At 42.2% G+C, this 16,343-nt stretch overlaps 1 protein-coding gene and 1 long non-coding RNA gene across 2 annotated transcripts in view; one reads left to right on the top strand and one right to left on the bottom strand.

Annotated features, from left to right (window-relative positions):
- Window positions 1-8,132, top strand: part of LOC122547402 (uncharacterized) — a 73,418-nt gene extending 65,286 nt beyond the window's left edge. The window contains exon 3 of the mRNA XM_087976450.1: window positions 4,243-8,132. Within this exon, the coding sequence (XP_087832576.1) occupies window positions 4,243-4,313 (71 nt within the window). The 3' untranslated portion in view covers window positions 4,314-8,132. The remainder of the gene's footprint in view (window positions 1-4,242) is intronic.
- Window positions 5,066-10,309, bottom strand: LOC148142278 (uncharacterized). The gene is made up of 2 exons (XR_015752004.1): window positions 6,063-10,309; window positions 5,066-6,010 (listed from the first exon to the last, which is right to left on the bottom strand). It is a non-coding gene; the product is annotated as an uncharacterized LOC148142278 (long non-coding RNA).
- Window positions 10,310-16,343: the final 6,034 nt, after the last annotated feature.

The raw sequence follows: 16,343 nt of genomic DNA, 5'->3' as shown, positions 1-16,343 counted from the left end.
ATACAAAGTTAAAAATCACACAACACCCCAGGTTATAGTTCAACAGGTTTAATTGGAAGCACACTAGCTTTCAGAGCGACGCTCCTTCATCAGGTGATAGTGGAGGGCTCGATCGTAACACAAAATTTAGAGCAAAAATTTGCAGTGTGATGTAACTGAAATTATACATTGAAAATTGATTGTCTGTGAAGCATTTAATCTGTTAGAATACAGTGATAGTTTCACTTCTTTCATGTGTAAATCACAAAACCTTTTTTTTAAAGTTGCATTCTTGGGTTAGCTGTTAACAATGGTGATGGCTAGACAATATGTTGAATATCAATAATCCAAGCTTTGTTTTAGTGGTTGATAAAACTGATTCCTTAACTTGTTCTATATTCCCTCAAATTGCACCCCTTCCGACTCTAACAACATTGATTCCACACTAATCCATTCATCTTACCTACATCACCAAGAGAGTCCAGGCTTGCATATGTACATTATACCTTGCAAAATTAGCTAGATGATGACTAGGAGATGGAGAGTAGTTTCTCCCCTGCCTACAGGGGATATTGATCTTTATTGCAGCATTAGTAGCGCTGGCAGAGAGCAGCTAATACTAATAATTAAACCAACTATTTCCCAGTAGGTTTGGTTCTGTGGTACAGTTTGAGTTTAGCAATTGAACAATTTTGAAAGCTGAAATTGCTTTCTTGTAATCTCTCAGGTATCTGTGTGGTTTTAGTCAATCCCACATTCAGCAGTCTCACTTTGCTTCTGATGTAACTTGGATGAATTTTCTTTCAACAATTGTCAGAATTTCTTCTTAAATAACTATTATCAATAGATCTGTAAAATGATTGCCAATGGATTATGTACAATAACATAACAGAATTTGGACAGATGCATGATGTCAGAAGTACTGTTGACTAAAAATTAGCTTATGTCCAATTGGGAAGCAAAATGCTCGCAACACCCATGCCTAAAGGGTCCGATGGCAGTATTAGGTCATATTAGTCTGCTGGCGAATCATTGCTCTTGTGTTGTGTGGATTATAGTCAGATAGATTCACTGGAATTTGATTAAAGAGCTAAAGCTATAAGTCTGGGTGATAGTGCAAGGCAATTGGGAGGGAACATACAACTATCTCAGCTAGTCTGCAGTTCGTGTTTGGTGATTTGAGAGACCTCGCCTTGCATCTAGCTCTATATCCAGATGAGCAGAAGTATTGTTACTTACCTTTCTGTTCACAGCTGCTGTCACAGTTTCTTTAAAGGCCATTTGTTTTAGTCGTTTGTTCCTGAGAAAATTGAGAAAATAGATCTTAGGGCTTTAATTTAAATAGGTGGTATCTCTAGCCACAGTTTTGAGCAAGTGACTATCTGGCACCTTAATCATTTGCTGTGGGACACAGACGTGACACCTTCCAATACCTGATCTAAAAAATGGTACCAAATGATCCAATTTCAGAGTTCTTGGAGTTAAGCACATATCCAAGCTCAATGCAGTGATGAGGAGTGCTACTTTGTTGAGGAAGCTGTTTGAGTCTTGAGGGTGAAACACATTTCTGCCTGCTGAGATGGCTTTGAACAATCTCATGTCACTATTTTAAAAAAGAGCTGATTGTATCCTGGTTAATAACTCGCATCTCAAGCAACAACATGAAAACAGATTGGTTGGGAAATATTCTCAGCGGATCCTCCTGATCTGCTGTTGTGGCGGGAAGATAATTTATTTATCAATCTGAGATTTCACCAATATTCCGCCAAAGTTAAGAATACAATCTGGAGAAAAACTGGGAAATATCTTTATTATAAGGTTACTTTTTTGCCATTTGCAATGTGAGCAATATGTATAAGTTTGCTACTATGTTTTCCATTATCAAAGCGAGGACAATATTTCACATATAATACTTAAATTGTAAGGCATTTTATGGTGTTCTGAGGGTTGTACTTGTTCCCTTAAACTCAGTTGCCAAGCAACTGTAGTTGCAGTACCAATTTATTCCAGTTGGTGGTGATATTGTAAACATTGAATCAGTATTAATGCTTCAGCCACCTCAACACTGCCACCATCTGTAAGTCAGAGCAACAGCAAGAGAGTAGTAAGTTGTCATTAACATTAAACAACAAACTTACGGCTTTATGAAGAGAGAAAGAAGACAAAGCCATACATTTCCTTAACAGTATTCTGCCATTATTTCATATCATAATTAATTTCTGTTTCAACTTTATAAAACTTAATAGTTCAACTAAACTGACATTTAATAATCTCGATTGTAAAAACTGCAAATTATCTCTGGCAATCATAATCTTTAGGGGAATAAAGTTCCAAATTTCTATGAATCTGTTTGTAAAAATGTCCTTCCCAACTCTCCTCCTAAATGATCTAGCTCTAATGTTTAGACCACTTCCACTTGTTCTTGATTCCATCCATCAGTGGAAAGAATTCCTTTGATTTGGAGGTCTGGTGTTGGACTGCGGTGTACAAAGTTAAAAATCATACAACACCAGGTTATAGTCACCTGTCGAAGGAGCAGCGCTTCGAAAACTAGTGCTTCCAAATAAACCTGTTGGACTATAACCTGGTGTTGTGTGATTTTTAACTTTGAATCTACCTTATTCTCTTGAGTTACTTCCTGAAGGGAGCACCATGTTGATTATTCGCAAAAACCACATCGAAGTGCCCTGAATATTAGTACAGATAAAGCAGGTTCTGAGTCTACCTCAGACAGAACATGGATTGAACTTTGCAATATTGGCATTAATCAGAACCACTAACTAGGCATTTGGGCAACCATGTTAACTGACCCTCTCCCTACTTATTTTGTAAATCTTTTGAACATCTGAACACCTCAATCAGATCATGTCTCAATTATTATTTCTGAAGGCAATATAAGCAAAACATAAGCAGCCCATCCTCATAAATCAACCCTCCAAGCCCAAATATTATTTAATTGAAATGTTATTTCACAAAGCATATTTCAAAACTTTGAAAATGATCCCAAAACTTGGGCTGAGATTTATTTAGTGAGGAAGTAAAGATACTCACCACTGACTTATTATTCTGATCACTGCTCGAACTGCAATTCGACCTGGTTGAACATTACATAACCTTTTATAGAGTTTGTAACATTATTGAGAGTACAATGAAAGGGACATTTGTGATGTTCTCTCCAAAGGAGAGGTCCACAGTGTAGCCCATGGAGAAGCATTGAGTGACAGACCCAAACTTCAGGATTTCCATGTTAGTGTTTAATATGGAAGTTATGATGTATTTCACAGAGGCACTTGCATTATGGTTACCACCACTCTTTGAGTATTTACTGATTGTTATTTATCTGATTTTCTCAAAGTGAATCTAAATAATTTATTTACAGAACATAAAATGTCCTAGAATTTGCAAAAAAATTCAACATATGTCTGGTCTCTTCAGAGAGCCCAGGGATTTTCTAGAATCTTCTGTATTTGGGGAGTCAGTCACTTGACTGTGTAGCTCCACCAATAGGCTTAAGCAAGCAAGCACAATTACTCTGATCAGCGCACAGACTAATACAATCTAATAGTGTGTTATGAAATGCTACAACAACAACAATGAACAATTATAGTTGACATCTTCTGGGCTATTATGTGGAGATTTTGCTTTGCCAGTTGAAAATTGTACTGACATCGACATTCTCTAGTTTTCTTTCCAGATCACTGACTAGCCAAGTTTCTATTTTCAATTTTTATTTACAGGTACCATTTTTAAAGCATTGACTGGGAACTTTATATTTAACTTGTAGATCTCCTTTTCAATTCAGCTGAATGCACTGAATTATTTTTTGGAACTGCTCATCAATTTTTCTTCATCTCATCCAGATCAGCCTGATGGCATCACAGTCTGTACGATAGATACTCATTCTATGGGTTCTTCTGTGAAAAACAGTTCTGAAATGATTTACAAAAAACTGACTGGTACCAAGGGGCAATGCCCACCAAAATTCTGTCCATGGGTGTCTGAGTTTCAAAACCTCTGCTCCTGCCAAATCCTTCCCCTTAGGATCAGAAATCATGGACATGTTTCCTCACAAATTCCCATCCACATAAGGTTCAGGAAAAGTAGCGATGAGAAAACTAACAAAGAAAGAGCGGTGATGATCTGACTATTGTTTCTGAGAAAACAAGGGACAATTTTGAACACAATTGGACTGTATGGTTTCTCACACACTGGGGCCAAACGGAGGTCAAACTGCTTATTAATCAAATCTAAATGTTTTCACAGCCCCGGAAGATGGAGGGAAAGCACCTGAAGAGGTAGAAGGTGAAGCAGAGGCAGCAGCTCCCGAGCAGTGAGGACCTGGAGCTGGAATGACGCAATTTGTCAAAGTTCCAGCAGCCGAGGAACAATATTGTGCAGGATTAATTTAATGAGGTCACTCCAGTTTGTACCCTTTGCAAAACATTCCTGCTTTATTTTGGATTATGTTGTACATTTCCACCTGTCAGCAAACCCACTGACTCCACGTCCCTCTCTTTCCCATTTTTTTCCTTCTTTATTCCTGCTCTCACATTTTGCTCATCTCTCTTCCCTCTCAGAGGCAAATAACTCCATGGCCACTGGATCCCGAATCTATAAAAGCTAACATCTGAATGTTGGTGCTTATAACCAAGTGGTTCTGGTATTGTAATATCAGATCCATCAGGAATTGAAACTTGATATATTGCCATTATGATTGGATTTGTTTAATTCCCAAATGGCATTCAAGATTAATAATCAATGAGTATTCAGCAGTAATAAGGCTTGTCATTGATACCTTAGGGACTCCAGCTTCCAACAGTCAGAATCTCACAAGACCAATGGGTCTGCTTGGCAGGTGGAAATATCAGTTGTTACATCGTACATTTTTCTCTCTAACCAGTCTTTAGATGAGTTACTATTTTTTTAAAACAAAAGGGAGGTATAATTACAATAGAGCGAAGGAATTGAGTGTAGATGCATGCTGCATGAATTGGAACTTTGTGTAACTGATGTGCTGTACAGGATAATGAGCTGCCTGAATGCTTGAAACACACAAAGACTTATCTGTCTGGTCTTTAGAAATGTGGATTTGATTCCCCTCCATTCCACTCACCCATCCCAGCATAAACAAAACTGAAACAGATTTCAAACATAAACAGACAAGTTTTTAATTATAACAAGTAGTGGAGTTTAACAAATTTAAAGCGCTCAACACCAATTTTCAAATTGCATTGCCTCTGACTTACTTTGAGAGTCTCAATAAGAAGAAGATTTAGCAGTGACATGCAAAACAAAATTGTGATTTATTTTTGAAGTAGCGGACGGTCAGACCAACCAACTTCAAGCTTCCTTCCCAAAGTGTTTTATCCTTCCATGCTGGTGAGCTTGGTTACCTGAATAGATAGAAGCAAGCCTTTGTGAATGAGAAAGGTCTTTGGCATTAGACGAACCTTTTGCCTTTTGATGTTTGTGGTGGGAAGCTTCAGACCTTTTCATGAGGTCATGATTTGTCCAAACATTGGGAACTCTCTCGGGGCCTTGGAAGTTTACTGCAAAACATCCAGTCATTTGCCTCTGAACAGTTCAGAGATTAAAGCCAGTGAAGGTACGTCTGCAGATCAAAAGACCATCAGAATAACGGATTAGTTGCCCCAACTTTGGAAAAGGTTACCAGGACACTCCTCATGTTTCCTTTTTCACACTTTGATACTTTAAAACTATTTTATTCTGTTTAGTTTCAGGGGTTTTTATTTCATGAAATTCCAAAGGAAATGGAGAGAAAATTGAAGATTCAGTCATCTTATGTTCCCTGCTCAAAGTAATGTGATTTCTTCTCTCCTCCCCTTTTTTGGAGGGGTCACTATGGCTGCTGATTTTGCATCTTGCACTCTTTCCTTTAAATAGAATCCTTACAGTGTGGATAGAGGCCATTCAGTCCATTGAGTCCACACTGACTGTCTGAAGAGCAACCCACACAGACACAGCCCCCTATCCCTCCAACACAGCATTTCCCATGGCCAATCCATCTTGCCTGCACATCCCCGGCCACCACAGGGTAATTAAGCATGGCCAATCCATCTTGCCTGCACACCCCTGGATACTAAAGTCAATTTAGCATGGGAAATCCACCTTATATGCACAGCCTTGGACTGTGGGAGGACGCCTGTAAAAAAGCAGGTGAAAATTACAAATTCCACATAGACTCAAGGCTAGAATCGAACCTGGGCCCCTGGCACTGTGAGTCAGCAGTGCTGATCACTGAGTTGCCATGCCACCCTTGATACATCCTTGAATTCAACAAAAGATGAAAAATCAAGTCCAACATACTTATTGCTTTCCTTCATTGATGTTTAGTATCCCACAGGTTCAAAACTCTCAGTTGCTCAAAAGGTCTGTGTCTTTTGCAGGAAATTTCTGGGATTCTAACACAGATGCTTAGTAATATTTGAACAACACCATCTATTACTGCTGAGATCTCATTGAGGTTGGCCAATAAAGATGGAAACATAGCCGTAATAATGACTTTAGCTATAATTACTCATTAAATAGCCAATCCCGTAATAAACTTCGAAATAACTTCCCACCAATTAGTGTGGTACATTGGCTCAGTGGTTAGCACTGCTGCCTCACAGCACCAGGGTCCCAGGTTCGATCCCAGCCTCGGGTGACTGTCTGTGTGGAGTTTGCACACTCTCCCAGTGTCTGTGTGGGGGTGCTCCAGTTTCCTCCCACAGTCCAAAGATGTGCAGGCCAAATGAATTGGCCATGTTAAATTGACCATAGTGTTAGGTGCATTTGTCCGAGGGAAATGGGCCTGGGTGGGTTGCTCTTCGGTGAGTCACTCTTCGGAGGGTTGGTATGGACTGGTTGGGCCGAAGGGCCTGTTTCCACACTGTAGGGAATCTAATCTAATTCTGTGTCAGTCAAAGACCATTCTGTCAAAAGTAGGTTAATGTGTACTGAATGTACAGAATATTTCAGGCAAATTTAACCCAATCAACTCAATGGAAAATTGATATGATCACTGGCTTTCTGTCACATACAATTGTATTCTGTAATTAAGTCAATGAAGAATAATGCTGGATGGGTTGGAATGTCACCTTTTCATGCGATCTGCTGGGGAAGTGTGGTTAAAGTGGTCTTCCTTGTCTTTGTTCCCTGCTCTACAGTAATGTCCTCTGTGCTCTATATCATCTCTTACAGTTTCACACCACAAATGCAGGATTGACTCAATGCCAACAAATTCAGTAATTTGCCAGATTACCCTAAGCATGTTTTTATTTTGCTTTCTGTTCATACATTTGGTGATTTTTCTTTCAAGGTCAGATTTTTCCTTGGTCTCGCATGAATGGAGAAGAAACAGTTCAAAAGAAATGAAGTATTTGAATTGTCATAGTCACAATATCTGCAAGGCTTACTGGGATTATGGTTAGGCCTGGTCATTTTAAGCAGCACATACAGTTTTCATGTGTGTAGATTGTATTTTTCTTTGTGTGTGTGTGCAAGCATGGAGATGTGTGTATGTGCTCATATTACACTACACTTATGGCACAGATAGATGCCATTCAGGAACACCACCACTATAATTTAGATATCATCATAAATTTAATGATCATAAGATATCAATGAATCAAAATCTGAAAATGAACCATATAAGGTATGATTAAATGTTTGTCAAGGAGGTAGAGGGTGCCTCAAACATGGAAAGTAAAATATAGACATGGAGGGATTTTGGAGGGAAATCCAGAGGGTCAAGTCAGTTGATGACACAACTGCTAATGGTGGTACTAAATAAATCAGGGAGTGCCCAAGAGGCACAGGTATCTCCGAGGGTTACAACAGCAGAATGCAGAAATATCAAATTAAAAACTTTGAATACTCAACTGGTCATGACAGCTTTTGTGGAAAAAGAAACAGAATTAATGATAAATAATCCTTGGAGGACAACAGAAATAACAGTACAGATGTGGGAATAGCAGCGATTTCAGGTAATGTTATAGCTTTGATTGGATGGTTAAGATTGGAACATGGCAAAGGCCAATACTTTGCCACAGAATGACAGAAGAAAGGAATTACAGGAAGCTGGTGTGGTTATGTGTGTTGAAGGCTGCAGACAGGTCAAGGAAGATGAGTAAAATTTTATCACAGTTACAGTTACAAAAATATGCCATTTTACTTCTTTAAGTGACAATTTGGTCTTGTGTTGGTGCTATCAACATGATCAGAAGATTGCAATTGCAGCATAGATGGACACTGAATGGGAGATAGAGAGAAAGCGAGGACTGCAGATGCTGGAGAGTCAGAGTTGAAAAGTGTGGCATTGGAAAAGCACAGCTGGTCAGGAAGCATCCAAGGAGCAGAAGAGTTGATGTTTCGGGCATAAGCCTGACCTGGTGTGCTTTTCCAGTGCCACACCTTGACACTGAATGGGTGATGTCAATATGTTCAAAGACTTTGGACAGGAGATGGAGAATGGAGATGAGGTGTTGCTTTGCAAAGACAGTAGCTTCAAGAGTTAGTTTCTTGACGAAATGCATGATGGTGGCAGACTTGAAGTACAGAAATAGTATCTGAGGACAGAGAAGTGATCATGGGCTAACGGACGGGAAGGTGATCAACAGTTTTGCTGAAATAGAATCAAGGATGTGACCAAGGTCGAAGATGGGGTTAAATCCAGAGAAAGATGAAAGTTCAGTGCTAAATCAATGGGGGACATTAAAGGGAGATCTTTGGGAAGGGAGGAAAGAGTTAGAGTCAGCTGAATAAATGTTCTCAATTTTTGTGACAAGTCTAGAATACATTATAATAGAACGTAAGGATGGTGAGTGTAGGGCTTGGTGATGTGTGAAGATGACTTGTGTTGGACAAGAGATCTTCAAATATTATGCAAGTTTAGTGATTAAGAGGAAGACGTGATTAACATTTTATGTGGCTCAATCAAGTTAGTTGATGGATGATTAAACCAATCATCTACCAAAGGTGTTCAAATCATTGGCCTTAAGAAAGAAGAGGTGAGTGGATATTGGAGGAATACAAGGGTGAAAAGAGGAATTGCTTTAATGGGGACAAGGGTATCAATGTTGGGGAAGAGAAACATTTCACAATCAGTAACAGAGAGCTCATGGACTGAAGTTCCATGTTCAGAAGTGAGTACAGAGAAAGGCAGACAACCAGGAGCAATGAGAGAGAAGGGAAAGGTATTGAAAAGTTTAGCCCCAACAAGGAAGGACAGTTTGTGATGATGTTTAACAATAGTCTCTTGCTGCTCTCATCCACTAACCCTCGTCCATGTTTCTTTCTATTTCTTTGTCCCTCATGTAATTAGGTTGTTTCTCCTTAAAATGATCTGTGCTATTCATCATGGCTATAATTCATAGTAGTGAACTTCAAATTCCAGCAGAGGAAGGATTGGCAGGACAAATCAACTTGGAATGTCTTTGGTTATTGTTAGAGTTATCACATTTCAGCATGTGCTCTTCACACACTGTTATCTCATGGTTAACGTGTTCTCCAGATCATTGAGCACAACCTCAATCACTTAGCACCAATGCATTGCATCTCACCAAATATGCCCTGGCATTCTTGCATTTACATGCACACGTATGCTTGCCTTTGCATGTATTTGTATGTACATGTAAATGCATGTGTGTTTCTATGTGTGTGTGCGTGTATGTTCCCAAGCACCAGGCATTGCTAGAAATCGTTCATTACAAATCGTTGTGACTATGGGGTTTATTGGCACTGTGTAATCTTGCAGTTTATTCTTAAGAGATGCCAGTCTTACCCTGTCTGAGTGTACCTGGGAAATTAACTCATTTGCTTACTTGCTGTTTATTTGCATGTGATTTATCCAGAATACTTAACAATTAATTGTTCCTTTCAAATATGTTTATTTAACAAAAAAAATAAAAAAAGTCAAAGTTTCAGAAATGTTTGATTGAGCAAAATTATTTTTATGATAGAGGAATGGTTCCTGAAGGATTTGATATATAAATTTAACTCAATAACATTGAATACATAACACCTACATTTCCAGAAAACCATATCTGCAAACCATGAGTTACACACATGTAATTCCAGGGCAACAGGGAATCCCAAGGGATCACAGCAACAATTCACTTTTGGAACTATGGAGTATCTAAATCAATATTTAATCCATATATAGCTACCTACCAGTGTAATTACACCAGCTGCAGTTTAAATTTGGGTTGCTGGGCAGCTTTCAACCATTGCTCACACTAAGAGTCAGTACAAGGCCTAAACTGTGTGCAGATTTTGTTAATTATTTACATGAGCTTACCCTGCAAAGTCCCAGGCAGTTAGCAGCTTCCAGAGTTGATTTTACTTGTCTTGCTGTGTACGCCTTCCCCAGCATTGACCTATACTATCTCAGCTAGTGAGAATGCCCAGCCTATGATCTGCTCCTACCTTGTCTCATTCTATAAGAACTAAACTTCCTGCAAATAAAAACTGAAATAGAATGCAACAAACTTATCTCCCCAATTCCTGACTTATGCTTTTAATCCTTTTATCTGTGACACTTTTCTCTGGGATGGTATCTCTGCAGCCTTGCAGTGCTCCATGAATTCCGTTCCGAAAAAGAATCAAAGCGGACTTGAAATGTTCTCTGTTTCTTTCTGCAAATGCTGTCAGACCTGTTGAGTTTCTCCGGCGCTCTCTGCTTGTTTCTGTATTCTGGTAGTTCTAGACGTTTGTCCAAATCTCACTTCCGTCATTGCCACCATAAGTGTCCCTGTATTCAACTGTTTAGGTTCCAAGGTCTGGAGTTACCTCCATACGTTCCTCTAGCTCTCTCATTCCCCTTTAAGACCGTCCCTAAAATACACCTTGAACCAGATTTTTGTCCACATCTGAGGACCTTCATCTTTTGAGATATTTTGCCTGACAACATTTCTGCTGACCAGCAAGGCAAAGTATCTGGTTGTATGACTGTGTTAATTGTCAAGACAAGGCAAGGCATGGATGATGCCAGCATGCAGGTAGGCACCCAATGAGTGTTACAAGATCAGGCAAGCAGCTCTGCGATGCAGTGTGTTTCAATCTGAGCTAGGTGCTAAACCTGTGCAAGGTCTCCTTGCAGCAGGTTATCAATGCTGGACACTGGTGCCCTCGACATTGCAGGTCTGGGCTTCCAAAATGTCTTGCAAGTGCATCAGAAAGATGCCATGAGGATCATGAGGAGTTGGCAATGCTCAGATGCCAAAGTCAGTTGTTGAAGTTTGTGCGCAGCTGGTACTCATGGCTCATGCTCTGAGATGCTGCCACATGGTCAGCAACATGGAGGACCTTCACAGCCAGTGGTGAGGGAACTCACCAGGCACTCGCTTTGACTTCCATTTTTAAATTCTTGATGTCTGGTTTGCTTGCAGTGGATAGGGATCTGTGTACTCAAGAGGCACGATGTGCACTTACTAAGAAATTTAACAAGCAATGAACCCCTTTTAGTTGGCAACTTGCCACTGCCTGGCATGAAACTTGACTTAATGCCTAGCAGACACATAACAGATACAACAGGTTGCCTGTTGAGATAAGGCTCACCAGACCTTTAATGCAATTCTGCCACATCTTGCCATTAGTCCATGTCATTCAGACTCCTGCACAAATCTTGCCTGTATCCTCTGGTTAGATGAGGAAATGGCTTTCCTCTACCTCACTACAGCAAACAGGCCCCATCCTTTCCTAAACTCAAAGAGGAAGATAGCAGAAATCTTCACCATTGTAGACAAAGAGGAGGCTGAAAGAACACAGCAGGCCAGGCGGCCTCAGGCATCTGAAGAAGGGTTATACCTGAAACATTGACTTCTCCACCTCCTGAAGCTGCCTGTCTTGCTGCGATCTTCCAGCCTCCTGTTTGTCTACTTTGGATTTCAACATCTGTACTTTCCTCATCTCTTATGTTTATACCACTGCAAAGTGTCTTCAAAGAATGCTGATTTTGAAGAAGTTCTCTGCTATCCTGAAACCCTCATCATAGAGAGTAGCTGGTACAGTGCAGTGAGCTTGCATGCCCACACAATGCAATCAGCAGTGCACTGGATTTGGTGCCTCTGCATATACAACATGGTGAGCAGTGGTGTGAGATCTTCAGAATCAGCTTGAAGTTACCTGTTCATACAGCATAGTCAGCAGGGAGGAGCTGAAAATTTAACAACCCCTATAACAGCGACGCTAATGCCAAACCCCAACAAGGAAGAATATTCCAGTGGATGGTTACAGCATTTCAGATTTGGCAAGAGAAGCACTGTAACGGGAAATTAGCAACTCCGTGAGGAAGGAGAATTAATAACAGCAAAGCAGAGACATGGTGCATCACAAGGCAGTGGCATATGAGAGTCGTCCCAGTTATGTAGTCACTCTAATGTTCCACACACGCCATTTGGCTTCCAGAGATTACTGCCACATATATGCTGTGCAGGGGGAACACTGTATGAAGGTCATTGCTGAGAAGGGATGATGTAATGATTGTAATGAAGTCAGCCATGTGGACCTCATAGAATCTGAGTTCCTCTCTTGGGGCTGTTAATCTGGTCCAATCAGGAAGCCCTGGCTGACAGAAAAGAACAGGAGATTTCCCTTTGATGTGAAGGGCAGTATTTGTCACTGGCCACCCGGGTGTTTTCCTATCTTCCTGGTGGTGGAAATTGAATAAACATTTGTGCACTTTGTGTCTTCCACTGTGTCTCACACCTGCACACACACACCATGGGTGCTGGGGATAAAATAAGCACTACCGCACTTAGGTGGTAGTGAGGGGGTTAAGAAAAGAAGAAAAAAAAAATAAATAAACAGGAGTGTCAACATGATGTTCTGGCTTAGTTGGTTAAAGTACTAGCTTGGTAAACAGTGAAAAAAAAAAGAACAGGAGATTTCCCTTTGATGTGAAGGGCAGTATTTGTCACTGGCCACCCGGGTGTTTTCCTATCTTCCTGGTGGTGGAAATTGAATAAACATTTGTGCACCTTGTGTCTCACACCTACACACACACACCATGGGTGCTGGGGAAAAATAAGCACAAAAAGAAAGAACAGGAGATTTCCCTTTGATATGAAGGGCAGTGTTTGTCACTGGCCACCCGGGTGTTTTCCTATCTTCCTGGTGGTGGAAATTGAATAAACATTTGTGCACCTTGTGTCTCACACCTACACACACACACCATGGGTGCTGGGGAAAAATAAGCACAAAAAGAAAGAACAGGAGATTTCCCTTTGATGTGAAGGGCAGTGTTTGTCACTGGCCACCCGGGTGTTTTCCTATCTTCCTGGTGGTGGAAATTGAATAAAGATTCGTGCACTTTGTATCTTTCACTGTGTCTCCCACCTGCACACACACACCATGGGTGCTGGGGATAAAATAAGCACTACCACACTTAGGTGGTAGTGTGGGGGTTAAAGGAATAGAAAAAAGAAAAAAAAAATATAACCAGGAGGTGGGAGTGGAGTGCATTATTTCTGAAAAAAACAAGAACAGGAGATTTCCCTTTGATGTGAAGGGCAGTATTTGTCACTGGCCACCCGGGTGTTTTCCTATCTTCCTGGTGGTGGAAATTGAATAAAGATTCGTGCACTTTGTATCTTTCACTGTGTCTCAGACCTGCACACACACACCATGGGTGCTGGGGATAAAATAAGCACTACCACACTTAGGTGGAAAAAAAAGAGAAAGAAAAAAAAAAGAGAAAGAAAAAAAAGATAAATGGGACATTAGAGGTGGGCGCCGCAGGGAATGGAGTAAAAAAAAAGAAAAAAATAAATAAATAAATGGGACATTAGAGGTGGGCGCCGCAGGGAATGGAGTAAATAAATAAATAAATAAATAAATAAATAAATGGGACATTAGAGGTGGGCGCCGCAGGGAGTGGAGTGCATCATTTCTCCCTCCAACTCTATTTTGATTTAGTCCCTACCCTCCCCTTCACTGTTTTGATCACACAGCACTGCCCTTTGATGTGAAGGGCAGTGCTTGTCACTGGCCACCCGGGTGTTTTCCTATCTTCCTGGTGGTGGAAATTGAATAAAGATTCGTGCACTTTGTCTTTCACTGTGTCTCACACCTGCACACACACACACCATGGGTTCTGGGGATAAAATAAGCACTACCGCACTTAGGTGGTAGTGTGGGGGTTAAAGGGGACAAAAAAGAAAAAAAAAGAAAAAAAAACGAAGAGGAAAAAAAATTAAAAAAAAATAAAGATGAGAAAGGACAGTGCTTGTCACTGGCCACCCGGGTGTTTTCCTATCTTCCTGGTGGTGGAAAGTGAATAAACATTTGTGCACCTTGTGTCTCACATCTACACACACACACCATGGGTGCTGGGGAAAAATAAGCACAAAAAGAAAGAACAGGAGATTTCCCTTTGATGTGAAGGGCAGTGTTTGTCACTGGTCACCCGGGTGTTTTCCTATCTTCCTGGTGGTGGAAATTGAATAAAGATTCGTGCACTTTGTGTCTTTCACTGTGTCTCACACCTGCACACACACACCATGGGTGCTGGGGAAAAAATAAGCACTACCGCACTTAGGTGGAAAAAAAAGAGAAAGAAAAGAAAAAAAAAGATAAATGGGACATTAGAGGTGGGCGCCGCAGGGAATGGAGTAAAAAAAAAGAAAAAAAGAAAAAAAAAATAAATAAATGGGACATTAGAGGTGGGCACCGCAGGGAGTGGAGTGCATCATTTCTCCCTCCAATTCTATATTGATTTAGTCCCTACCCTCCCCTTCACTGTTTTGATCACACAGCACTGTCCCTTGATGTGAAGGGCAGTATTTGTCACTGGCCACCCGGGTGTTTTCCTATCTTCCTGGTGGTGGAAATTGAATAAAGATTCGTGCACTTTGTGTCTTTCACTGTGTCTCACACCTGCACACACACACCATGGGTGCTGGGGATAAAATAAGCACTACCGCACTTAGATGGTAGTGTGGGGGTTAAATTTAAAAGAAATAAAAAAAACAAAAAAAAAAATTAAACAGGAGACGCATTGTCCTTTGATGTGAAGGGCAGTGTTTGTCACTGGCCACCCGGGTGTTTTCCTATCTTCCTGGTGGTGGAATTTGAATAAAGATTCGTGCACTTTGTGTCTTTCACTGTGTCTCACACCTGCACACACACACACCATGGGTGCTGGGGATAAAATAAGCACTACCGCACTTAGGTGGTAGTGTGGGGGTTAATATATATATAAAAAAAGAAAAGAAACAGGAAAAAAAAAGAACAGGAGATTTCCCTTTGATGTGAAGGGCAGTGTTTGTCACTGGCCACTTGAGTCCTTATGTGTAAGGACTCTCCTTGAAGGTGACTATCCCTAGATCAGCTGCCCGAAGGAGAAGGAGAAGGAGAAGGAGAGACCAGCACTCCCACTGCTGGTCTCTGGGACCCCGCCCAGACTTGCCTCAGCTGTTGCTGCTTGGGGCCTACCTCACTGCTGCTGCCTGGGACTTGCCTTGGGGCCCCTCCCAGGACCTCCACCACTGCCACTGCTGAAGGCCCACCTCCACTGCTGCTGCCTGGGATTTTGGGGCTGCCTGACATTTGCCTTGGGGATCCTCCCCAACAGGTCTGCCCCCACCACTGCGACCAAGGGCCTGCCCAGGACCTGCCAGAGGCCTGCCTCCACTGCTGCTGTTGTCTGAGGCCTGCCTCCTCCACCGCTGCCTGGGACTCGCCTTGGGCCCCTCCCCAGGACCTCCACCGCTGCTGCCTGGGACTCAATTTTGGGGCTGCCTGGGACTTGCCTTGGGGACCCTCCCCAACAGGTCTGCCCCCACCGCCGTGACTGAGGGCCAACCTAGGACTCGCCAGAGGCCTGCCTCCACTGCAGTTGTCACCCGAGGCCTGCCTCCTCCACTGCTGCCTGGGACTCGCCTTGGCCCTCCCTACAAAGCCCACCACCACTGCTGCTGCCGGAGGCCCACCTCTGCCGCTGCTGCCTGGGGCCTGCCAATGTCCAGCAGCAGAGTATGGCGAGCCCGAAGGTCGCGGGGCCCAGCCGCATCTATGCCGGGGTAGCCGCTGCCTTGGGCTCGGCTGTCCCAACCCCGGCTGCGACGTCAACCCCCTTCAGGCACCTGACCAAACGCCTGAGGGTCAAGGCCTATCCCCACCCCAACATGACCATCGAGGCCTGCAGCAAGGCCATAGCTAGTGTGGTCGGCCCACCGGCCATCGTCGCTGCGGCCCGGATGTACGGGAAGGCCGTCTTTTTCCTAAAGACCGAGCAGGCGGTCCACCTGGCCGTGGAGAGGGGGCTCACTGTGGGCGGGACACATTTGCCCGTCGACCCTCTGGAGGTTACGGCCCAGAGGGTCGTGATCTCCAATGTCCCGCCCTTCATTGCCAGCGAGCTC

The sequence above is a fragment of the Chiloscyllium plagiosum genome, unplaced genomic scaffold (genome assembly GCF_037043375.1).
Source record: "Chiloscyllium plagiosum isolate Xiang-an unplaced genomic scaffold, Cpla_swu_hap1 HiC_scaffold_29, whole genome shotgun sequence".
NCBI lineage: Eukaryota > Metazoa > Chordata > Chondrichthyes > Orectolobiformes > Hemiscylliidae > Chiloscyllium > Chiloscyllium plagiosum.
This window is presented reverse-complemented; position numbering and strand designations above follow the sequence as displayed.